General features: G+C 39.1%; 2 protein-coding genes and 1 pseudogene across 5 annotated transcripts in view; 1 reads left to right on the forward strand and 2 right to left on the reverse strand.

Annotated features, from left to right (window-relative positions):
- Positions 1-26,806, reverse strand: part of LOC134224359 (ATP-binding cassette sub-family G member 1) — a 204,972-nt gene that overhangs the window by 123,444 nt on the left and 54,722 nt on the right. Inside the window, exons 1-2 of one of the 4 annotated variants that reach the window (XM_062703689.1) lie at positions 12,436-12,518; positions 11,252-11,746 (exon numbers count right to left, since the gene is read on the reverse strand). The exons of 1 other annotated variant lie outside the window; for it this stretch is intronic. The gene's annotated coding sequence lies outside the window, so the exon portion shown is untranslated. Of the gene's footprint in view, positions 1-11,251; positions 12,519-26,806 lie in introns of those variants that run through there. 2 more of the 4 variants (XM_062703688.1, XM_062703686.1) reach the window with 2 other exon arrangements.
- Positions 4,764-5,821, forward strand: LOC134221749 (uncharacterized). Its single transcript, XM_062700935.1, has 2 exons — positions 4,764-5,255; positions 5,315-5,821. Exons 1-2 carry the CDS (start codon positions 4,830-4,832, stop codon positions 5,819-5,821), a joined length of 933 nt encoding a protein of 310 aa, XP_062556919.1. The 5' UTR covers positions 4,764-4,829.
- LOC134221750 (uncharacterized) lies at positions 5,831-21,211 on the reverse strand (annotated as a pseudogene).

Here is a 26,806-nt window from a genome sequence, read left to right on the forward strand (position 1 = left end):
GAATTCCTCCGGAAGTTCCGTCAGGAATTCCTCCGGAAGTTCCGTCAGGAATTCCTCCGGAAGTTCCGTCAGGAATTCCTCCGGAAGTTCCGTCAGGAATTCCTCCGGAAGTTCCGTCAGGAATTCCTCCGGAAGTTCCGTCAGGAATTCCTCCGGAAGTTCCGTCAGGAATTCCTCCGGAAGTTCCGTCAGGAATTCCTCCGGAAGTTCCGTCAGGAATTCCTCCGGAATTCCTCCGGAAGTTCCGTCAGGAATTCCTCCGGAAGTTCCGTCAGGAATTCCTCCGGAAGTTCCGTCAGGAATTCCTCCGGAAGTTCCGTCAGGAATTCCTCCGGAAGTTCCGTCAGGAATTCCTCCGGAAGTTCCGTCAGGAATTCCTCCGGAAGTTCCGTCAGGAATTCCTCCGGAAGTTCCGTCAGGAATTCCTCCGGAAGTTCCGTCAGGAATTCCTCCGGAAGTTCCGTCAGGAATTCCTCCGGAAGTTCCGTCAGGAATTCCTCCGGAAGTTCCGTCAGGAATTCCTCCGGAAGTTCCGTCAGGAATTCCTCCGGAAGTTGACCGATTTGATTAAAACGCTGTGCAGAGTTTGCCGAAAATCTCGTAAGTAAAGATAATTCAATTCAATTCTGTCCAGAGCATCAGACCATCAAATAGAACGGAATAAGCGGGCGGCCCAACAAAAAAATTGATAGATTTTTTTTACCATACAACAGTAACATAACGATTTTGTCACCCCTGTGTTCTATTTGGGGTGATAAAATAGAAAATGTGACAAAATCGAAATACCCGTTATTTCTTGCCGAAAAGGCTTATAAAATCATTGACAGGTACTCAGAAATGATTTATAATAAACCACAGGCGGTGAAAGTTATTTCATGAAAATCATTGCTGTTTGCGGTGTTATTTACAAAAAGAGACCAAAACTTTCAAAAAAAAAAAAATTTTGTGTAACGAAATCGGGTCGAAAACGAGATAAAATAGAGGGTAGACAAAATCGGAGGCACACAAAATCTGGGAATGATATAATCGGGTCGACCCTATAGTTTGAACCACCCTATTTGATCATATAAACTTGGTTGAAATAATTATAGCTGTTTCCAACAGAATCTAGTAGAAGCTAATCATAACAGTAAAAATGCGCTTTTGAAACAAAAAATACAAAATCCAATAACGTACTAAAGTCCTTTAACGTACCAACGTACGTAGTCCTTCAATGGCTATATTGGCGTGGTAAGACGGCGGCGGCGGGGTAAGAAAATGATTGGCCCAGGTCTAGTTTAAAGGCCGCACAAAACTCCAAAGATATATTTTTGACCTTCCAAAAGTAGCTCATGATGAAAAGGACGTAACTCTTGCTCAATTTTCAACCAGTTTTGAGATTGTTAGTTTGTTAGGATTAAATTTGTTAAAATTTTGTAGAACATTTCGCTTTTCTGAATTCGTAGCAACTGAGAATTTGGTAATGATTTTGAAATTTCTTCCATGAAAAATCTGTTTTTAAAACGTTAAAAGTTTTTTTTAAATTTTAACCAAATTCAAATGATTGTAACATTAATTACTACAAAAGTGATACATCAGAATTAACTCATCTTACTGGAGACTTTTCTACTGTTAAAATTGCGACCGTCAATCAGTCATAATTGCTGGCGAACGATGAAAAGCAAAACAAATAATCAGAAAAAAAACACCCGCAATTATAAAGGGAACCTTCGAGCGATGTTTTGCCAGCAATACATTTCTGAGAAAGTTTGCATGCTTCGGGCGGTCAACTGACTGGACTGATCGGAGATGCGTCGCAGAAGAAGTGTCACGATTGCTTGGCATAAGTTTAAGTACAGCAATGAGTCATTAGTGAGATTATAAGCTATGATGATTGGCAGGTTCTTCAATGTCGTGTTCTTTTTTGCTCAGAAACGCAAGATGAAGATTACAACTTGCTGGTCATACCTATAACATAATAACTTCACTATTTAAATTTTAGCAGGAATTTTCTCAGTTGTTACACATATATGAACAACAGAACCTATTTGTATTGATAAATGAATTGCTTCCACTGGAAAGCGAAAGTTAGGTTTGCACGGTTAGGGTAGAATTATTTCGCTGTAAAAGACTGCATGGAATATTGTTAGAAATAACAGTGCCAGAAAGATTCGCGATATCACCAAACAAGATAACGATCAGAGACGATATGATGTCATTTGGCAGAGAAGTGATGTACGAAGCGAGGAAGTTGTAAAGTTAACCTGATATGTATCAAATATGTTAGAGTTGGTAGAAAAAGCACATTTTTTTTAAATGAAGTGATGCAGCAAATTCATCATGTTGAAAGCAAACTGTAATTGGAGAATGTGATGGAAATAAGTCCTGTGCGCCGATTAAAATATTATCGGCAGTGGCGTGATAGACAAAACTAGAACTGTGCGCCACCGCGCCGCCGCCGGTGGTTTTACTTACGCCGCCGCCGACGACGATTCTGGGTCGGCGCGCCGCTGATCATAATTTTGCCACGCCGATGACTAATCGCAAAAAAGTACAATTAATTTGATTAAGAAAATTATTTTGAGCTTTTTTGTGGAATGCCTTCACTTGTCATAAGACGAGTTTGTACAATCCCATTGAATTCCACAACTTGATTGTATCTTGACTTCGAGTCGAGTCAAGTACGAGACACTGAAGACGGCCTTACTGTTGAGGTCGAAATACGTATCTGTCAAGATACAATCAAGTGGTGGAATTCAATGGGATTGTACAAACTCGTCTTATGACAAGTGAATTAATTTGAGTCGAGTCGAGTTAAGTACGAGACACTAATGGCCTTAGAGTTGAGGATGAAATACGTATCTGTAAAGCAATACAACGTGTAAAATTAATTGGAGTAGTACTAAACTTGTCTCATGATAGTTCATAAATGTTCACTTGTCATAAGACGAGTTTGTACAATCCCATTTAGTGTCTCGTACATGACTCGACTTATGTCGAGTTCTGCATAGCTAAAATTGTGTTTAAAAATGGTCGCATCGCTTATCATAGTGAATCCAGATCCAACGATGCCTACCGACTAACTGATAATCCTTCCTGTGGTTTTTGTAGAAACGCAGAGGTAAACATGGTCTTCGAATAGCAAAAATCACCTACTAATATTCCTTCCTCTTCCTAACTAACTAAATGGACGTGGCCGATGCCGTTATTGATCATCTGAATATTTGAGTCACCGAAACTAGCACACTGAGAATGCTTGAGCAATCCCAGTCTATCATTCAGTTGATTCTTTGTGCTATGTATAGCATATATGCATAGATATGTATAGATATGTATTAGATATGTATAGTCAGTCAAAGCTAAGCTAAGCTAATTTAGCTACAGTGACCCGCAACGAAAAAAGAATCCACCTGGTTTATAATTAAGAAATCAGGCCGGAGCAAATAATGATTTTCAGATGAGCAAATTTTTAAATGTAGAACAAGAAATTTTATTATGATTTATTTAACAATTCATATTTGTACAGTATTTGAAAAAAAATAACAAAAAATTAGATGACACGAAAAAAATACACTTTGAAAATTCATATTATTAAAAATGATTTAAACTAGAGATGATGCTCGTCAGTATCCAGTATGCCCACCATGAGCTTCGATTACCTTCTGAAGACGTGTTGGCATGCTTTCCACCAAATTCGTCAGGTGTTGTGGGTCAATGTAGCTTCAGGCTCTCGATAAAGCTGAGTAGTACGTGTCTTTGTTTGTAACACCAGTTTTATCAACCTTGTTATCCAGAACTGCCAAGAGATTTTCAATAGGATTCAAGTCTGGGCTTTGAGCAGGCTATTCCAACAGCTTCATTCGCTTAGATTTGAAGAAAGCCTTAGTTTTCTTCGCAGTATGCTTTTATTCTGCTGAAAGATGTAGTTCTTACCAACTTTGGTTTTGATCACCGATTCCCACAGGTTTTCACTAATGATGTCAATGTAGGCATCGGCATTCATTATGCCGTGGAATCGGCCCGAATTCCCTACTCCGGCCCATTCGAAGCAGCCCCATACCATGATGTTTCCATCACCATGTTTAACAGTGGGCTGAAGATGTCGATCCTGTAGGGCTTCATCCGGTTTTCTCCACACTCTCACTCGTCGCTTTTGATTGAAGATCTCAAGCTTCGATTCATCAGTCCACAAAACATGTTTCCAGAACTCAATCGACTTGTTGATGTGCTTTTTAGCGAATTCGAGCCGTGCTTTTTTGTTCTTGGGACTGATTTACGGAAGTTTTTTTTTTGCGAATTTGCTCTTCAACCCGTGTTCACTGATCCTGCGGCTGATGGTACGATCCGACACCGAAAGCTGAAGATTTTCCTTGATCGATCTGATAGTTGTACTAGGGTTTTTTTTATTTCCCGAATAATCCTTGCATCAGCGCGTTCATCCGTTTTTCTCACACCTCCTCTGCCTGTTCTGTCAGCCACGGATCCGTCAAAACAAATATCGAGGGATGTGTCAATGTTTCAAGACGGTCATGTACATAATTAGAGCAAGCGCACCAATGCGTTGCTACAGCTATTATAGTAACGATCACCATGACGTAGTTATCGCACCGGGGGTTGCTATCCAGGTGCGGGAAATAGCAATGCATTTCAGAAATAGTATCAAGTGGCCAAATTTAGCAACACAATAGCAACCATACATGCAGTTGCTATTTGAATGTAACGTCAAAATGTTTGTTTTGGCTCCGTACAGGCTGTTTTTGTTTTTGTTATGCAAACATTTTAAAGTGGTGTCAAGGGTTGCTTGATAATTTAGTAGGTTTTATAGTTGATTAAATTATTGTGAAGCTGAGATGAGTGCGTCGAAACAACGAGGAAAAAATTGGAGTATAGCGGAGGATGAGGCACTGTGCACTGCATGGTTAAATATATCGCAAGATGCAAGCATCGGAACGAACCAGCGTATCGAAACGATGTATGATCGGGTATATGATTTGTTCATAGAGATTTGCACGGAACGGCAAGTGTTGGCAAATCCGGAACTGCGTGCCGCTAGTGGCATCAAAGCCAGGTGGCATCACATAAGCAAAATAGTCAGCAAGTTTGCTGGTTACCATGCTCAAATTGAGTCTCGCTGCCAAAGTGGTGCCTCACCGGAAGATATTTTAAAACAGGCGGTCACTTTATTTGCAGCTTCGGAAAACGCCTCGTTTTCCCTGATGCACTGTTATATTATTCTTCAAAGTGCTCCGAAGTGGCAGCAGTACAACAAAGTAAAGGTATGTCTTTTTGTTTATCTGTTACTCATATTCCTAATTGGTTGATGAATGTGTCCTAGGCTCAACCAAAACGAAAATCGTATGCAGATGAAAACGTTGAAAACATCATGCAGGAAGTAATCATGCCAGATGATATGCCTTCGACCTCCAAACGACCTATGGGACAAAAGGCTAGTAAATCCCTTAAGAAGCACCATGGATTCGCTGCAACTAATGCTGGACTGGAAATGGCGAAGGCTGGCACTCAGTTGGCGTATGCAGCAAAAAAAAGGTTAGCTTACAGCCAACAGAAAGCTGTGGCCTTGAGCAGATTGGCTAAGCATTCGATTATGTCGATGGATTTGAACGGCTTGAATACGACCGCTAAAGAATATTATATGTTGGAGCAATCAAGAATATTGAAAGAGACCAGAGAGTTGGCCGAAATAGAACCGGGTTCAGAACCAGAGCCTGAAGACGATGATCTGCCTAACGACGATGCTTCGATTGAAGAGAATGCAGCGGACTATGATCCAGATAGGATTGTCGAGTATTTGGATGAAAGCTATTCGGAAGAGAATGTTTAGCTATAACACTGGTGTTAAAAACTTTATATATTTCTATATAGATATAAGTAGAGAAAAACCTGATTAAATTATCTGTTGGAAAACTAATCTTCGTTTCCCTTCATATTCCATAGATGCTCGACAAGGTCGTTCTGGAGTTGATAATGAAGCTGCTTGTTGTGAACTTTCTTGTATCGATTGAGGAACGTTGTGAAGTTATCTGCTTCTGAATCCATTGGTAACATTTCTGCTTGAAGGAAATGATCTGCTTCTTCAAAGATGTCACATGTCGAATTATTATATGATTCATCTTCGATAATCATATTGTGAAGTATTATACAAGCACGCATAATGGATTTCAAATCATTCTTATTCCATAGCCGAGCCGGATTTTTAAGTATAGCGAATCGTCCCATTAACGCTCCAAACGCCCTTTCGACATCCTTTCTGGCCGATTCTTGCTTATCTGCAAAATACTGTGAATGAAAAATACTCTTAGATCTAGTTATTAAGTAAAAGCAGCGCTGTAAAATAAAACTACGAAAAGTAGTGCGACGACGTATAGCATTTGTTTTACCTTTCTCATATACACTAAGGGAATATATTCATTCCAAAATCATTTTTTTATAAAAGGCCCGGATACCCATAGTGTTAAATACCAATCGACTCAGTTCTATGAATTGAGGTGATGTGTGTGTGTGTGTACCCACTAGGGTGGATCAAATTAGTATGGGAAAAACTTTTTACAATTTTTTTGATGGGCCGCCCTCTTATTCGGTTCTATTTGGTGCCCTGATGCTCTGGACCAAATTTCAGCCAAATCGGTCAATGTTTGGGCGGTGCTAAACTTGTTGGAAGTTTATGTGGAAAAATGTATGCAGAAAAATTCAAAAACAGTGAATTGAAGTTGGACGGCACAACTTACGATGAAGAACTATGATACTCATTCAGCTCTTCAAGAATTTAATACAGAATGTTCTGCAGAAAACCGCGAGAAGATTAGAGTTTGCCCGGCTAAGTTATTAGCATTTCTCTGAAGTGGGGTTTGAGCAAATTTCGTTTCTTTTACCCTTGAAAAGAAATAAATTCACCCCTACAACCCTTCAGTAAAATGCTAATATCTTTGCCTAATAAACTCTAATCTTCTCGCGGTTTTCAGCATAACATTCGGTATTTAATTCTACAAGAACTGAATGAGTATCGTAGTTCTTGATGGTAAATTGTGCCGTCCAACTGCAAATCACTGTTTTTGGATGTTTCTACATACATTTTTCCATATAAACTTCCAACAAGTTTAGCACCGCCCAAACATTGACCGATTTGGCTGAAATTTGGTCCAGAGCATCAGGGCATCAAATAGAACCGAATAAGAGGGCGGCCCATCAAAAAATTTGAAAAAGTGTTTTTTGAGCCACCCTAGTACCCACCCTACAAAATTAAGCAAAAGTGTCACTCATTTTTTGGACACTTATCCTTAATCGATTTGCTTGCAACAAGTTTCAATCGACGCAAAATATTCTCCCATTGTTTCCTATCGAAAATTGTCTAGATCAGACTATGGGCTCAAAAATAATGGCCAAAATACTATTTTTTTATAATGCACGAGAAATGCACCATTATGCTACGTTTTGACAGGGCAAGTGAATTGAACAACTCAGTTGAATTCAATTGACTTGCCAAAAGTTGAACATGTTCAACTTTCTTTTCGTTCAAGTGGATTGAATTAAGGTGTTTACACGTTCAATTCGCGTTCGATTCAAGCGACTTGCTCAATTCACTTGTCTTATCTAAACGTAGCATTACCGCGCTAGGTGGATTAATCAGTTTTTTTTTTCTAAAACCAATACCACAGACAAACAGACATAACACATTGAACATTAACTCATCAAATTCATCGTCGTTCAAACTCTAACGACATCTGTTGATTTCAGTCTGTTGGGCAAATCAGGAACCAGATGGCGGTAGTGAACAAACGTCAAACTCGAGCAAAAACGATGTGCGCGCCACGAGTGTTCGATTGGCCAACTAATGATTATTTGAATTGATCAGTAAATCAGTGAACGATGGACATTTGACGAGTGTTATGTCTGTTTGTGGGTGCCAAAACTAAAGCCTCAAACGCAATTCGACGGAACAGCGACTGAAACGGAAAATTTGACATACAATATATGGGTTAACTGTCAATCCTGCCGTTTCTGTCGCCGCTCCGCTGTATTTCGTGGGGTCTTTTAAGTGGTGACTACATACCTTGCGCTTCAAACCCACTGGTGACGATATTGTTTGAACCAGCGTTGCGAGTGGAGGATATATTCCGTCTGTTAAGTAATACCCAGTATTATAGGTACGACCATTGACTTCGAATTGAACTGGAGGAGTTTTTCCATTGTAATAATTGGAGAACAATGGAGACCTATCCATCACGTTATATCGTTGTTCGATCCAGGCATACCGAAAAACGCGTGCCATATCCACAAATCATACGACGCAACGGCCTCTAAGATAATTGTGGGCTTCTTCTCCTTTCCCTTATACTGCCCGTAGACTGGCCCAGATTACTATGGGGAGAAAAAAATGTTGTCGAATTGCAAGGGGCACCCCCCAGAATTGTGTCTTTGGGTGAGAAAATCAATCTCTGAAAATTTCAGTTCAATCGCTTGTTGCATAAGCTGGCGCATTTGATTTGAAGTTTGTATGGGGATTTCAGCCAAAATGTATAGGAAAATACACCTCCGTCACTCATTCGATCTGGAAACTGGTTCTGATTGCTCGATTGACCCCAGAATTGCAAAAACGGCAGTTGGTATGCTACAGAACAATTTCACAGAACATTGTATGATGATTAAATGAACTTTTATATAATTTTCGGCTGATTTATTAGGAGCTGATTTGTGTATTTTTGGGTTTTTTTTATCGAATCGCATCAGCCGAAACCTATATAAAAGTTCATTTAATCATCATACAATGTTCTGTGAAATTGTTCTGTAGCATACGAACTGCCGTTTTTGCAATTCTGAGGTCAATTGAGCAATCAAAACCAATTTCCAGATCGAATGAGTGGCGGAGGTATATTTTCCTATACATTTTGGCTGAAATCCCCATACAAACTTCAAAATTAATGCGCCAGCTTATGCAACAAGCGATTGAGCTGAAATTTTCAGAGATTGATTTTCTCACCCAAAGACACAATCCTGGGGGGTGCCCCGTGGAATTAGACAACTTTTTGTTTCCTGGGCCAGTCTACTGCCCAGCCCAGGCGCTAGGGCAGTTTTTCCACTGCCAGTGGCAACAGTCCAACGATCCGAGCATGCCGGGAAATCCCCGTTCTTCACCTACTCTCAGCAAACGCGAAATGTCCTCCTGAGTTGGAGATCGCAGATATTCATTACCGAAAACTTTCTCCTCTGTGCAGCAGAATTCAAGCAGACACTTTCAAGCTGTCGATTCAGCCATTCGTACATATTCATCTATAGCATCTGAATATTTATCTATAGCATCTCGAATATTTGGATTTAGTACATGATATTAGAATAATACTAAGATAACCTGTTGAATAAGGGGTTTCACCCTGGGAGCTGCGGATAGAATCAAAACGAGTGTCAAAGAATCTCCAAAGTAAGCTGTCAAAAAGTATCCATCGCATCGAGAGAGGTTTTGTGCATTCTAAGCGCAGACGAGAGATTACACGTATAAATCAACTCATACTAAATATGGCTCATTTTTAACAAATTTCAATTTTACGGCGCCATTTTGAATATATCTACGGATTCAACATAAGTGGAGGGTATGAATTAATTTAACATTTGATACGTTAATTTATACGATGCGGTAAATTGACGAAATCTTTGTAATTATTTTTTTAAAGATAAACATAATGATAATAACATGTGAGAAAATCGTAACGTGAACACTGAGAGGAAATTTGCGAGTTTCAAGCAAAATATCTTGAAAATTGGATTCGATCGAGTCCGCAGCTCCCAGGTTTGACCCATTTATTATATGCGCATTTTCATGAAACCACACAATGAACAGGATAAAGGAAGAGGTGGATTTTTTTTTCGATGCGGGTCACTGTATATTGAGAAGTAAATCAAATGGAGTGTATCAAAATACTGAATTAGGAACAACTTTTGAAAAAAAAAACTATTTTGAATGTGCTTTTTGGTAATCGACAAATTGTAAATTTAATCATCTGAAGTCGATTTTTATACGGGTGATTCGTATCGTGTGAATTAAAACCGCGTGTACGCAAAAATCCGCGTTAAAATTGATTTTTTCAGCTATTGATTGTTTTATCTACGCCGGTTCACGCCACCGCCGATAGAAGTGAACGGCGCGCCACCGTGACGCCGCCGGGGCAAAAGTGACCACCACGCTGCCACCGCCGATGATATGACCGGCGCACAGGTCTACGCCAGATTGTCGTCTAAGAAAAACATAGCTCCAGAAAAAAGCTAATTTGATATTTTTTATTTTTGATGATCTTTGCCGCCATGTGGTGTATTCTGGCGATGAATGCTTTGATAGCACGTGCTATTTGTACTGCAGAAAACGATCAGGAAAGTTGTAAATTTGTTGCAATATTTTCAAATTACTAGGCCACTAGGCCATCTTTGGACAATAACAAATACATCAAAAACAAAAGATGACATTTGGTTTGTTATTGTTTTTATAGTAACGAGCTATGTTCGATCTAGTACCCATTTAAATTTTTCTTCCATTCCTCGATTTCTCCTAGATGGTCCCTCTTAAGGACACTCCTTGCGGAATCCAAGTGACAAAGTGCTCGCGTTTTCGGGGGCACATCACTCGATACGGAGGCGGCGCACAACTGTCATTTTTGTTGATTTAGCTTTGCTGCGTCGCAGCATGCGTGAAATGATAAAAATGGCAGTTATGCGTTGCTTCCGTATCGAGTGGTGTGCCGCAGAAAACGCGAGCACTTTGAAACTTGGATTCCGTAAGGAGTGTCCTTAAGAGGGACCATCTAGGAGAAATCGAGGAATGGAAGAAAAATTTAAATGGGTACTAGATCGAACATAGCTCGTTACTATAAAAACGATAACAAACCAAATGTCATCTTTTGTTTTTGATGTATTTGTTATTGTCCAAAGATGGCCTAGTGGCCTTAATGTCGAGATGTAGAGAGGCGACTATGATATAAATTTCTACATAAATTTCAATTACAACGCTACTTCGCTTTCTAACTTACACAAAGTTAGGCCACATCTTAAACTTTCAACACAAAATCACACTCATGGGTTTATCATAAGTATTTTCTATTCCTTTCAATTGGAAGTTTCACTCACGCTGTTTGAAACATGTGCCACAAATGTCATGTTTTGTTCGCCCAATTTACCTAAGTTGTCATACGAATTTGTATATGCTAATCGCTTGAGGAGAATTGATAGCTGGAGGAAAGCCGAGCACATAATTTTCAACCGAGCTACTTACATACTTATCCGACTTGACAGTGATGCTATCGGTGATGATGATGATGATGATAATACTTTTGCCACGACTCGGCCGGATCCTATGCCAACAAATCCACCGTTGGCTGTCCAGTCGGGTACACGTGCACTCGAGGCGCTCGCTCCAAATGTTTATGTTTATATTTATGTTGAGCTTGTTTGCTTGTGTTGCCGTTGTGTTTATGTTTCGAAACTTTCGCTCTTTCTCCAGGGCAAAGTACGACAAACGCACTTGTGTATCGCTCTCCACTCTCACTCTCGTTGAATTCTATTCACGAAACAACTTCCTAAGGACGCAGTTTTCCACCCCATCTATGTAGGTTGGCGTAAGTCCTTGCTGGTGGGACTCTCTCACCGATTTTCTATAACATTCACGTCAGCTAGGGGGCACACACATCTACAAACCGAAACGAAAACCAGACGCCCCAGAGAACTCTAGACCGTGATCGATTTCTATGACGATTTCCTTTGGATTCATCTACGGTTGAGGAGAAAAAAGCACTAATTCATAATTTGCATTCCTATAACAAAAAAATTCACTGGGAACGCTAAGTAACGACCTAAATCGATTGGCTTTTAACACTGAAATTTGGTTTTCTTCTATTTATAACCAATATTACAAATATTCTTGACCCTCCTAATCACGGAATTCAATCTTGTTCAATCTTCAAATCCACCTAAGACCAATTCCGTGCGTAATGTTAATTCAAGGACGATCTTCCAACGCCTGGAAATTTAACGGAAGGTCATCGGCTGTTCAGCAAATGAAGCGCTGCGAAATATCGGTGCAGCACTTGACGTTCTTCTTTCATTCGTCTGAAATGCAGCTGCAGACTACGGTTTCACAAGAAAAAGCTCTGTCGCATCACAATGAAATCAATCGAAGAAAACTGCGGGGGTTTAAAAAGTTGTGAACCGCGTAGCAACAGTGAATATTTGATGAGTCTGTCTAATATATTCGAATATTGCCATCGGATAATTCCACCCGAAAATCCACCACGAATGAAAAAATGGTTCCACCGAATTAACACCATCAAATCCGCAAATGGTTGATTTCTGACATTTTCGCACAAGTACGACGGCCAGCTACCCACTACACACAGTACGGATGGGCAGAGAAGCAGGAGGCCGGATATCGTCGGTGCACCCGAATAAAAAAGAAAGAACCATCCAAGATGATGATGAGCTCAAAAACCGATAAGGCCAACGACGGGGCCAGTTTTACGATCTAACCGTTTGGCCGACTGCTCTCAGACTGTTTGACTTGGTTGGTCTGTCTGCTGGTCGATGGTGGTGCAATGCTGCTTCTTGGCTGCTGGTTCATGTTCTCTCGCGATCTCAGCTGGTTTCCCTGCTCCGTTCTGAAGCACCCTCCGCGCGAACAACACGCGGCGACGAAGCCCGGCGGAGTTGGGGTGATTGGGGCTGCGTGGCGTTCGCTGTACGAAACACTCTTTCTCTCAAACGCTGTCAGATACCTACCTAGCGAACCAACATCAACAGCAGCTGCCAGATGTGAGCTGAGCTCACCAATACGACCCCAGCGAAATGATTCAACTCAGAACAGAAGGAAAACGGCATCCAACGGAACAACAACATGTTGGGGGTGGGTGGGGTTATACGGACCCGGAGATTCAAACTGTGGACTTGAATAAGCGATATCAATTATAAAAATATATCTATTTGTACAGGAATTCTAATGTAGAGTAAGACAGTACTACAACTTCCCAATTTTATTTTCTAAATCTTATCACCAAATTTCCTATTATTGAAGACACTATGACAGTTCTTGTATTGTATTGAATTCCCGTCACAGGATCAAGAACCGAGAATACGACATTATTTGGCCAAAACTCCTCCGTAATCGTATATGTGCTCACCCGACAATTTACGATGCAGCTAGTTGAAAGTTAACTAAAAGATGCCATTGCGATTTAAGAGGGGTATGGCGAAGCATAATAGCCTGGCGGAAATAGCTGCCTGCTATTTTTTATACACAAATTGCTTTCGTTTAGTACTTGCAAAAATAGACCTACCTTGAGTAGATTCATAGATAAATCTGACAGATAATCTTCAAACTTCCAAGTAGGAATTGATTAAACACATATCACGAGTATCTTAATCATACAGTTCGTTGTTACTAATCAGTGGTAGATTAGATATTACCAGTATGTGTGCCCTCCTTAGCCGTGCGGTAAGACGCGCGGCTACAAAGCAAGACCATGCTGAGGGTGGCTGGGTTCGATTCCCGGTGCCGGTCTTAGACAATTTTCGGATTGGAAATTGTCTCGACTTCCCTGGGCATAAAAGTATCATCGTGTTAGCCTAATGATATACGAATGCAAAAATGGTAACCTGGCTTAGAAACCTCGCAGTTAACGAGTGTGGAAGTGCTTAATGAACACTAAGCTGCGAGGCGGCTCTGTCCCAGTGTGGGGATGTAATGCCAATAAGAAGATTACCAGTATTACCAGGGAACCAAATGAATTGGGTTGGAACTAGCTATTCTTCACTGGCTATGCTCTCAACGCCATTCAGGTGCGACAGCGACGCGTCCTTCTTCTCTGCTCCGTTGGCTTCTCCAGCAGTCCTCAAGAACGAAAATTTTCCTCTCTTCCTGCAACGCTGCCTCAAGATGTTGTGCGTACACAGTAGCAACAACCGGCTGCTTCCACTGCTCTGACTTCCCTGATGATTGAATAGTGCTGGGCGCAGTTTAACCAACAATCAATATGAAACTGGAGATTTTTTGTGGTTCCAGTTTCGTAAGCTATGAACGGTCTTCGGTACCCAGCAATGAAAGCGGCGCTTCAGTACGTAATCTATTGATGCCCTTTAGAACAAATTTTAGCACTGCTGTCATAGCAACATTTGCGTATGTTGATTTTTCTTCAATTAATAACAAACTACAAAAATGAAAGCTGTAGCAAGGAGGAAAACCTTTTGAATCATTCGAAAGATTTAAAATGATTCGATGCAATATTTTTATTATCTTTTTTCCGACTTGGCGAATAATTGCCAACTGCTCCAAAAGGATTGTGATAAGGTAAGTAAATATAACAACTTGGATTTAATAATGATCCTTTTTAGGCATGGTTGGAGCGTCACACAATGTCCCCTACTCTTGGCCTGTTACTTAATATTGGAGGTAAATGAATTTTGGAATCTCTCGTATAAAAACACACACCCCAATTGGCACGGATTGGTTGTTAAGTATGAAGTAATCAGGGCTACACAATTCTGCTCCCGATGACTTGCGTGGCCATACGATCCTTGAAACAGTTGAACGTCATCGGGCCGCCAGCAGCACATAAAACACAGTTCAGTAAAAATTCACACAAAAAAATCTTCCAAAAAAAGCTTCATGATTCCGATAGGATTTTCATCTGAGCTTTCAAGGAAAATTCTGCTGAACCTGAAAACAAATAATAGTAGTTTGTGCAACTAGTTGCAAAAAGATGATTTTTTCAGCACGAGTTGTACGTTTATCCAACGAGGCTTGCCGAGTTGGATAAAAACTACGAGTGCTGAAAAAATCGAGTTTTGCAACGAGTTGCACACGCTATTTTTTGCAATGACGAAAAATGGGTTTTAATATGATAAATCTATACCAAAATTGTACAATCGAATTTACTCCACATGATCATTCATGCCAATAAATTATGTTGCGGCAGAGAACAATAAGATTCCATCTTATCGTGCCAAATTGCATAGCTTGAAAAGCTATGAAGCGAAGAATGCAATTGCCTTTGGAAAATTGTGATGTTATGTCCAACAAACCATTTCATTTATTACGAGACGCTTAGAGTACACTATTTGAACACTCACCCAAACTAATTCAGCTAAATGTAGTCAAGAAACTACTGTCCCACTGTAGGTTTTTCATTATAGCACCCAAATGAGTGCTATAATGAACATTATGCAACCCATTTGAGTTGCATAATGGTCATTAAAGCACCCATTCTGTTGGTATGGAAAAGTAGGCCGTTTTATCACTCAAATGACAACTGTAAACCAGGTATTATGATCAGGAATTGCAAAAAAATCTTTTAGCAAGGAAAAAATAAAATTATCGTGTTCCTGAAAAATTTGCAAACTGTCTGAAAATAATAAATAAACAGCCAAGATGATTTCCTTGGCAACAGTAGAAAATTAGAACGAATCAAATTTATGTTGAAGCGTAGCTTTGTTTCATTGGGTACCGACATCTTAGTACATGGAACCATAAAATGAGTACTAATTTGTTCTGACCCCAACATCTTGATTATTATATCTATGGTTTAACTGTCTGCAGTGGTGCAGGTGAACCTATACGCAAGATTGTGCTGGAAGTAGGAACCCAAGTAACAATTTCCATGCTTGTTGGATTTATTTAATTCTTATAGTGGTTTTATGACAGCAACCGCCATGACTAGTTTTCAGTTTTATTGGCGCTCTTATTATTATCAATAAACCACTCATAGATCTACTGGAAAAGCTTCAAACGTCAAATGCCGATTGATCTTATCAGCAACTCTACGGCTGTGCTCAAGAGCTTAATAAGCCATATTTTCAAAACTCGATCGAAGCCACAATTTTAGTCGTAATGTGGTCATATGAATAACCCCCATAAGAATATTTGCATTGCAAAGAGTTTATAACGGTTTAACATAAGAAAAAACACTTTTCTGTAAGGAATTCATGATGGCCATATTGGAAATAGAAGAAGTATTTTCATGTCGGTTAAATTTATCGCTGAAATCCATGAATAAATTATATTTTCATAGCGGAGAACACTTTTCCTGCTAAATGATTGGAATTAGGAGAAACATCAACATATTAGGGGGATATTTACGATGTTGATGTTTTAGTTGTTTTCAGCTTAAAGCGCTAAACTACATTATTTTGCCGGCGCGTGGTAAACAATCTTATTTTTTTCCTAGATTTCACCATAAAATCGAAAGCGCAGCTTATTTCAAAGAAAGTATATTGAAAAACAAACCTGATAATTTTTATTTTGTTGACATCCTCTTCATGAATTTCATCATCAGTCCATTTTGTTATTATTTCCTGCAATATTTTTTTCCCTTTTTAAAGCAACATTTTTGACAGCTGCCGCAGCCAAATTCCCTTTTTTTCAGGTGGTTCAAAAGGGTTTTTCAAATACTCTTATAAGAGGTTTATAGTGGTTATCTAGAGAGGGCCACCTGGTCATATTTTACTCTTATAGTGGTCATCAGAAGGTTGGCGTGTAGTTATGAGTTTTATTGTTAGTTCTTATGATTTGATCTTGAAAACCATTCCAAGAGGGAAATAGAACTTAAAATGTTACTTGGGAATGGCCTTACTCTTAGAGCTGGTAAAAGCATTTACTCGCAGTGTTTAAATTCATGCGTCCAAATCTCTCATGATTTGAACGTCATGGCTTGGACAGCGGTCGCGCTCATAATCAAGCGGTGATAAGAATGCGTCCGTATTATCATCAGTAGTTCTAGATATGGGCTGAGACGAGACCTGCAAAGACGGCTTTCTTTTTCCTTGTTTTGACACTTGTTCTTCTTTTCATCACAGTTGATCATCAATTCTCAACCGTTTCCTTGAGTGTTTCACCTAAAACCCGGGTAGAATCTTCTGAGCACAATAAACGTGTTTGCAATTTACGAATTTGTAAACTTATTTTTATAAAGATTTTCCTATCGGAAATAAAACATGTATTTATAACTGTTCAATAATAATCTGTCCGGCTATTGTAGAATACTTTTCAAAGTGAAAAAGTACTCGTAGAATAAAATCATTCGGAATACTTTTCGAGAGATACCAATACTTTCACACAAAAAGGTGCTGGTTGCATCTGACAATTCGTGACAGCGCTTGCTGGTTGCAGATGAAGTTACATTTTTTCCTCTTTGCAAGTCCCGTCCCAGGATATGGGCTGTCGTGAAGCTCGTGTGTTGTATGGCAGCTCTAGTAGCTATCTTCAATTAGGGACGATTCAACTATGACGACCACTACTTTTTGAGATTTCTAGACCCCCTCCTCCCCCCTCTGTCACGCTTTTTTTTGTATACCCAGCATATGTACTGTCACAAAATCTTAGACCCCCTCCCCCCCTAAAACCTGTGGCATCATTATTGAACGACCCCTTACATTGACCCCTCTCACCACTTCTCCTGTAACGCTAGACTCCCAGTTGCACATACTGTGTTTCCAAATTCTAGTCTCTCCCCATTCTACCATGGGTTCATAGGTCTTTGTCGATTGTTTCGATATTATCTATTTATATTGTCTCATTGATTATTTGTTATTTGGTTTTATACAAAGCTGGTTTGCAGAGCCCAACACATACTCCTTAATTTCCGAGTAACATTCCGCCTAGATATCCGACGAAGCATAGTGTGTACAGTTTTGCGCAGAGAGAGTCCCTTGTTGGCACATCAATGATTATCAGTCGCTCCAAATAACGAAAACAAACCCTGTTGAGCTGTTTCTGACATGAAGTACAGACGCTCCACGCCTGTAGCAACAAACTTCCTGTTAGCATACTACCAAAATTGAAATCGGGGTTGGTTCTCAATGTTTGTTTGTTCCGTTAATATTCAAGCGGAAGTCTCCAGGAAAACGTGTTGCCTTCGACGTGCAGCTCTTTTGACTGACATCCAAGTGCAACGGCTGCTTCGATTATTGTTTATTCGATTATTAGTATCAGGCCTAATTCGATAGTTTAAAAGTCATTGAATTTTTACTTATATAGTAAACGGCAAGTGCTTTTTCACTACCACACAACCACAAATCTTCTTTGTGTTAATTCGTTCCAAGGCCGACACAACGTAGCGTTTGGAATTGAAGTTTCTGAGCGGGAGGCTATAAGAACCCAAGTTGGGGAGCTACGTTTAAAATGCGCCAGTCAGCTACTATGCGCCATGGATATTTCTGAGCTAATATACTGAATTGAGTCACAAACCCGATGGCCAGGACTGGTAATGGACGATGACGAAAATAGTGATCAAATAGTGACTTTCAGAAGCAGAAAAAGTGACCAAATAGTGACTTTTGTATGAAGTATTAACCAGGTGGTGAGCTGAATTGCATTCGCATTGTTTCTACTGCTCGCTGTGCCCATCTTCACCGTAACTAGGGAGAGGATGGATCTTAGCAGGGGGCAACCGACTTGGCGAAACCATCATAAATACTACGAAGTTGGATATTGAGGAAGGTATTCGTTGGAACATTCAGAGGCTAGCAATATGACCATGGTAAAACTTGTTCCGTAACACACCACGTAATGGTATTTACCCAACGTCACGGGAGCAGGTAATGAGTTACAAGTTGTTACCATAAACCATGTTTATAATTTCAACAACGATTTTGAAGCAAGTTCTACAGCATTGTGGTAATAAAGTTTAACATGAACTCGAAGTTTTTCGTGAAACTGCAGTTTGTGTATGAAAAAGGCAGAATCATATATAACTAATTTTGCGCTGTCTTTTACTACCGTTAAAAAATATTGTCTCACTAAATATATTCCCAAAAGTTTCACCATATATAGATGATACAGCTGCAAGATAGTGTGAAAGAGTGAAAGAACGATGTTTTGGACTGTGCTTTCGCTAATTTTTACGTAGTTAGAAGTGTGAACATTCGTTTTAATATGATCTAATCAATTACTAGACAGAGAATTATTTGGAATCACAAAGCTTATGAATATTTTTTAGGATAAATTGTTTAAAAAAACGTAAAGAAATCAAAATTATGATGTTTTTAAAATACGATTTCAATTCAAATACATACAGAGTCCTTTTCCCATTTGTTTTTTCGAGAACCTTCTCTCGGTTGCCTGTGAACCGATTTTACATTAACCAGAACTCATATATAACATGAATTTTACCATACCTAAGTTTCCTAAGTTTCAAGTTTCGTAAAATAAGATCCAAAATCATGAAATTGATGCAGAAATTGCTTTGGAAAATTCTGAAATTTTTTTCAGAAATTTCAGCGGAAGTTGATTTTCTATGGAAAATCTTGTGGAAATTTCTAAGATTTTTTTCTGAAATTGGGCGGAAAGTACTTTAATTCTTGAGAAATCTTTCTCCAGGAGTTAAAAAGTAAATTCCAACAGAAATCCGATGGCGCATGTCAGCACAAAAACTTCCCGAAATTCTTTCATACCATAAATTTTGCAAACATTCCTGCTGTCTTTCAGCAATTTTCGCGGGAACTGTACGTCAATTATTGTGAAAACTTCTCCGCGAATCCCTGAAAAAAATCTCCTTCAAATACAAGCGGATTTTTTCATGAATTCCGGTAGAAATCGTTTTGAGAATTCCTGTAAATATTGTTTGGTGAATTCATAAGAAAAACCTTCCGAAAATTATTTCCCAAAATCAAGCAAGAATTTTTACGGAATTTTACACAAAGATTTATGCGGTCATTGCTACAGAAATTACAGTGAAAGTTTCTCCAAGAGAAACAAAGTTAGGAAGCTTTTTATACCGAAGTTGGATTTTTCTTCAGATACAGACAACTTTCCCAACTTCGGAAGTAGTGCGCTGGATTCGCCTAAAGATGCGCTAAACAACGCATCAATTAGTTTGACAGATAAAACTTCGGAAGAAAGTTCGGTTCCTAAGTCCCGACTAAAGATGTCGTAAAATCCCGATTAATCGATAAGTAACTAATCGATTATTGTCGATTCTTGTCGATTATTGAATCGATTAAACGTTGAGAAGTAATCGATTCAAAATTAATCAATTAACACAACATTAACACAACGATAATACAATCGAAGTAATCGATTAATTTTCGACATCTCTAATCCCGACTTCCAAATTCTAATTTGGTGCTATGCCGACACTATCATGCGGTGTTGAACTTAACCTAGAATAAAAAAAAAACACCTTAATAAAGCTTTAAAAAAAGACAATATCATGCTGTGTGGTTCGTCGTAGAGGGGTTATTCAATCAGATACTAAGAAATATCTCGGACTAATGTCAAAATTGACGTGACAAAAAATGGATATTCAGAAACGATGAAAAATGACAACAAGTGAAGTTCTTACCCTTATAATGCTTGTTAAACGAGTGCTCAAGAGTATAATGCATTTAATAATGGCTTGGAAATTTCCACCCAAAACTTAATCTGCGCGAAGCCTCAAAACCGTCATGTAAACCCACATCAAATCCGCGAAAACAGCAAAAATCGCGAGAACCGAGTAGTCGCAACAACCCTGCGCTTTATATACGTAGTTGCCGAAACGTATTCCCAAGCTTCGCTGTGTGGTATGCATACAGGCCTCTCGATCCCGAAGTCCATGATTCGAACTCACTCTGCTGCACATTGCTTCCTTTTTAAATTGGAATCATTACTAAATTTAAAAAAAAAATGGTTGAGACATCTATAATGAAATTACAAAAAAAAAATGTGTGTTTCCACCTTTTGATAAAATTTGAACTTCCGTTTCGCTAAGGATTTTTCACTAAATAAAAACATCTTCATGATAACCTTAACATATGCGTTGAAGAAAAAAATAATAATTATTGTGCCAAGTTACTTAAAACTTTACTACATTTTTCATAGATACACATGTTGGTAGTAAGAAGAAACTCAAAGAACAACAAATACTAGAGTTCCCTCTCTACACCACGGCAGGCTACTGACGGATAAATACTTCTGCCAGTATATTCCAACACTCCTCCTTAGTGTGCACGCCTCGCAACTTTCTTGGCTCCTTCTAACACCGAGCCTCCCGTCCAGAGCTCCTCCTCGCCGAACAATTCCTCCTGGCCCAATCCGTTGCCCGTACAAATGGCCTTTATCCGACGTTTGCACAGCACCCTCTGTTGACCAGCTCCTGAATGTTCCGACGCTTCTCCTGGACTCCTGCTGACCAGCCAGCATCCTACCGAACGTTCCAACCTCCTGATGAATTTCGTCCGGCGCTACCCAAGACTTACGTGGCTGATCCATGATCCCACAGCGCCACGCGACTTATGCGGCCGATCCATGATCCCACTGCGATAACGTCGACCATAACCTGTTGGCAGTAGGAAGGGGACCCCCTCACAAAGAACAACAAATACTAGAGTCCTGATATTCCAACAAAACATACATTTTAATAAAAAGTTTTAGGCCAAAACGTGCCTGTGAGATATTTTTCTTTTGAAATCTCTATACAGATTGCTATCAGAAATCAAGGTGGTTGTGATCCTTGATTTTAATCTAGGACAAAAATCACAAAAGTATGAGGACTACTTCTCCTGGCCACGCCCATCTTCACCGAAACTTGGTAGGGGAAGGAAGTGTTGATGTAGTACTTACTTAATGAGAGGTCCCGGCTCAGCGACACCTTCATAAGTACCACGGAGTTGGATATTGGGGAAGGTATTCGTTGGGTCAGGATTTTCCTGCAGCTCAAAATGTGACCATGATAGGTCTTACCTGACCTTACCCAGCGTTACGGAGAGGTTATAACATTGATTAAATGAATCAAGAATTTCATCAAGTAGGCACGATTTTCGTTTATCTTCCAGGCTTGTTCAAAAGAAAAAAGTGGTGAGTGAAAGATTTTTTTTTTTTAACTAATTTTATTTGCTAATTATCTAATACATGCATTCATCTCTTAGACTAGGTGTTCCGTGTTTTCTTAACACTATCATCCTTATTTGCTATGTTATAATTTTAGTTATTATTAATACATTTCAATTGCCTCTGGCAGTTAGAATTTTTCCTCTGGTTGAATTGAACCATGTAGGAATTACAATGTTTTCAACTTAAACTAATCTTAACCTATTTTATACTAAGGGTACAAGGAGTTAATCGTTGCAATAGAAGATTGCAACGATTTTTGTCTAAAATTGGAAATTATTTTGTTGGACATTTGTTGCAATGTCTCAATATTAGAAATTCTATGAAGTTCATTGGTACTATACCACGGAGGCAACTTCAGAATCATTTTCAGAATTTTATTTTGAATCCTCTGAAGTGCCTTCTTTCTGGTATTGCAGCAACTAGTCCATATTGGCACAGCATACAACATGGCAGGTCTATAAATTTGTTTGTAAATCAAAAGTTTGTTCTTAAGACAAAGTTTTGATTTTCTGTTTATAAGTGGATATAGACACTTAATATATTTGTTACATTTGGCTTGAAGGCCTTCAATGTGATTTTTAAAAGTTAATTTTTGATCTAGCAGAAGTCCTAAATATTTAGCTTCGCTAGACCAATTAATTGGAATTCCATTCATAGTGACAATATGTCTGCTAGAAGGTTTCAAATGAGAAGCTCTCGGCTTATGTGGAAAAATTATAAGCTGAGTTTTGGAAGCATTCGGGGAAATTTTCCATTTTTGCAAGTAAGTGGAGAAAATATCCAAACTTTTTTGCAATCTACTACAAATGACACGAAGGCTACGCCCTTTGGCTGAGAGACCTGTGTCATCTGCAAACAAAGATTTTTGACACCCTGGTGGTAAATCAGGTAAGTCAGAAGTAAAAATGTTATACAAAATGGGCCCCAGTATGCTGCCTTGGGGAACACCAGCTCTTACAGGTAATCTATCAGATTTAGAATTCTGATAGTTTACCTGCAGTGAGCGATCTGATAAATAATTTTGGATCAGTTTAATAATGTACAGAGGAAAATTAAAATTCATCAATTTTACAATCAAACCTTCATGCCAAACACTGTCAAATGCTTTCGAATATCCTTCAGATTTGTTGAGCCGAATTAAGTTCGTAACTCTTAATAACTGATGAGTGGTTGAATGCCCATGGCGAAAACCAAATTGCTCATCAGCAAAAATAGAATTGTCATGAATATGAACCATCATTCTATTTAAAATAATCTTTTCAAACAGTTTGCTTATTGAAGAAAGCAAACTGATTGGGCGATAACTAGAAGCCTCAGCTGGATTTTTGTCCGGCTTTAAAATTGGAACAACTTTGGCGTTTTTCCATTTATCTGGGAAGTATGCCAAATGAAAACATTTGTTAAATAAATTAACCAAAAAGGATAAAGAGCTCTCAGGAAGTTTTTTGATAAGTATGTAGAAAATACCATCATCACCCGGGGCTTTCATATTTTTAAATTTTCTAGTAATAGATCTCACTTCATCCAAATTAGTTCCCAACGAAGGGTCAAAAACATTCTCTTGATTGAGAATGTCTTCGAAGCTCCATGTAACCTGATCCTCAATTGGACTAGTGAGACCTAGACTAAAATTATGGGCACTCTCGAACTGCTGAGCAAGTTTTTGAGCCTTTTCGCCATTTGTTAATAAAATTTTATTTCCTTCTTTAAGCGCTGGAATTGGCTTTTGAGGTTTTTTAACAATTTTTGTTAATTTCCAAAAGGGTTTCGAACTGGGATCCAACTTCGAGACATTATTCTCAAAGTTGGTATTTCTCAGAATAGCGAAACGTTTTTTAATTTCATTTTGCAAATCTCGCCAAATAACTTTCAACGCGGGATCTCGAGTTCTTTGGTATTGCCTTCTTCTCACATTTTTAAGACGGATCAGTAGCTGAAGATCGTCGTCAATAATAATGGAGTTGAATTTAACTTCACATTTCGGAATTGCAATGCCTCTGGCTTCGACAATTAAATTTGTCAAAGATACGAGCGCATTGTCAATATCACTTTTGGTATCGAGAGGAATATCAACATCAAAATTCCTATCGATATACGTTTTATATAAATCCCAATCAGCCCTATGATAATTGAAAGTAGAGCTGATTGGATTATAAATGGCTGCTTGTGAGATTTCAAATGTCACAGGAAGGTGATCAGAGTCAAAGTCAGCATGAGTTACCAATTGACCAAACAGCTGACTTGAATCCGTTAAAACTAAATCAATTGTAGAAGGATTTCGACTGGAAGAAAACAAGTAGGGCCATTGGGATATTGAATAGTATAATATCCCGCAGAACAATCCTCAAATAAAATTTTGCCATTGGAATTGCTTTGACCATTATTCCATGAACGGTGTTTGGCATTGAAGTCACCAATTACGAAGAATTTTGATTTGTTGCGAGTCAGAATTTGAAGATCAGCTTTCAACAAATTCTTTTGCAGCCCATTGCATTGAAAAGGCAAATAGGCTGCAATGAAGGAAAATTGACCAAAATTTGTTTCAACAGAAACTCCCAAGGTTTCAAAAACTTTGGTTTCAAACGAAGAAAATAATTTATGTTTGATACGTCTATTAATGACAATGGCGACCCCACCACAGGCGCTGTCAAGACGATCATTTCTGTAGATAAAATAATTTGGATCTCTTTTAATGGAGAGTCCGGGCTTTAAATAAGTTTCTGTTATAATGGCAATATGCATATTATGAACTGTTAGGAAGTTGAATAATTCATCTTCCTTACCCTTTAGAGAGCGGGCATTCCAATTTAGAACTTTCACACAATTATTTAGATCCATTGAAACGGAGTCCGATAACAATTTTGTGTGTACTTTATACCAACCTGAACAGCTTCAGGAATGGTATTTGCTTTGAACATTGCATCAATCATGTGATGCAATTGTTCAGTTAAAAAATCAAAATCGGAAGCAGTCATGCTACCTGAATCGGCAACATGACCGTTATTTTCCTTTGGGACATGGGTATAAACCTCATTTTGAGAAGAGAAATTTTGTCTACCAGCAGCGATGTTTGCATACGTAGGTGCATTGGAAAAATTGGAATTTACTGAAGTGCTTGCTACCCGTTGACGAGCGGCAAAATTTGTTTGTGAATTGTGGTGGGTATGAATTGCTCGACCGGAAACCGGTTTCGAAATATGAGCGTTTGAAGAATTTCTACCCGTCGAATCTGGGATCCGATTGGAATTTCCCGTCATCAATTTTGCACGGGAATTCAAAACTTTTTTGCGTGAAGAGCATTCCCAGAAATTGGATTTATGATTGCCCCCTACAATTTGCACATTTAAATTTATTGGAATCTTCTCTCACAGGACATGCGTCCTTGGCGTGAGAGGTTCCACCACAAATCATGCATTTAGCATCCATGTGACAATGTTTGGTTCCATGACCCCACTTTTGGCACTTACGGCACTGGGTGGGGTTTTGGAAATTTCGGCCTGCGGAAATGTTCCCATGTAACACGGACATGAGACATAATACAGGCCTTTTCCAATCTTTTCATATTATTTAGTTCACTTTTGTTAAAATGAATTAAATAAAATTCTTGAGAAATGCCCTCTGGGAAGTACCAGAGTGGGATTTCTTTTCATCTTAATTACTTGGACTGGTGAAAATCCAAGTAATTGTTTAATTTCAATTTTAATCTCATCCAGTGATTTATCATCACTGGGGAGACCTTTCAAGACGACTTTGAACAATCGCTCGGTTTTGTCGTCGTATGTGAAGAATTTATGGCGCTTCTCAGTTAAATACTGAAGAAGACGTTTGCGATCGTCAAAGGATCCCGGCAAACGCGGCAGTCACCCTTCCTAGCAATCTGAAATGAAACCTTGATCCCCTGAAGGTTACTCAAAATCTCATTCCGGAAGCCAGAAAACTCGGCAACAGATACCACAATTGGCGGAATCCTTTGCTTTTTCGCATGAATCGAATCACCTGGGCTAGAGGTATATTCGATTTGCTCAATTTCATCATTAATCAAATCGAATTGATTGCTCAGTTCGATTGGAGAAGAATTATTTCCGATATTAGAGTTAGAAGGAATATCTGAATTCTCCAGCTTCCTTCTATTTTTTCCGCGCTTAGGCAGGACGGTCTTGAAACCTTGTTTCTTTGAAGGAAGTGGAGAATTCAGAGACTCCCCCTTCCTCTTGTTTTTATTAATGCTCATTGCTGAGCGTGGAGACGTGACCTTCTAAGAGGTTTTTCCCAGAACGGTGTCCCTGCAGGATTACCACCGCTTGTCGGAATTTTACTTCCGCAAACGGGTCCAACGTAAAACGAAGGCACGGGTCCTTGCAAAGATCGTAACGGGATCAGTGGGTACAAATAGCGCTAAGAAGCACCGTTGAAATTAAAATAGCTTCGGGTAGTATTAAAAACTTCCTTCCGCAAAGAGAGAAAGAACCGCACAGCACGAAAGCACGATGCGGTCTGTGTGATATCTGCAGAGATACTGGTGAGTGAAAGATGATTCTCGCTTGTTTTCATCGAAACGGAAAGTGCGAACCCTGATTGAAGTGATATTTTAGACCTAATTTTATGTGATAATAACATCATTATCTTCCTTAACCTTTCCGTCCCTGATGTTTGTTTTAAAGGGCTTTCAAAAATTAAAACTGCTGAAAAACCACATTTCTTGACCGTTTCCTTCGCAACAAGTTGCATTCGATCCGGATGAATCCTAATTTTCGATTTATACTGGATTTTGGTTCATCCTCAGTACGGTTCCAGAATTATTCCAGAATCCACTGGGGCCAGTTGTCTGGAAAATGTGGCCATTTTAAAGTCTAAGTCAAATCAGGTCGTGGAACACCTCAAACTTCATGATTTCACAAAACAATGATATTTTTAAGGTTTCTGAACCACTCGAGTTCAATCCGGCCACAATTCAGAGGAGCTTCGGAATGGCCA

This window comes from Armigeres subalbatus, chromosome 3, assembly GCF_024139115.2.
Source record: "Armigeres subalbatus isolate Guangzhou_Male chromosome 3, GZ_Asu_2, whole genome shotgun sequence".
Lineage (NCBI taxonomy): Eukaryota > Metazoa > Arthropoda > Insecta > Diptera > Culicidae > Armigeres > Armigeres subalbatus.

Excerpts from the sequence above, each read along its gene's own strand:
- LOC134221749 (XM_062700935.1), top strand. The coding sequence starts at position 4,830 with ATGAGTGCGTCGAAACAACGAGGAAAAAATTGGAGTATAGCGGAGGAT. Across the intron at positions 5,256-5,314 it reads AGCAGTACAACAAAGTAAAG|GCTCAACCAAAACGAAAATC; the intron begins GTATGTCTTTTT and ends AATGTGTCCTAG.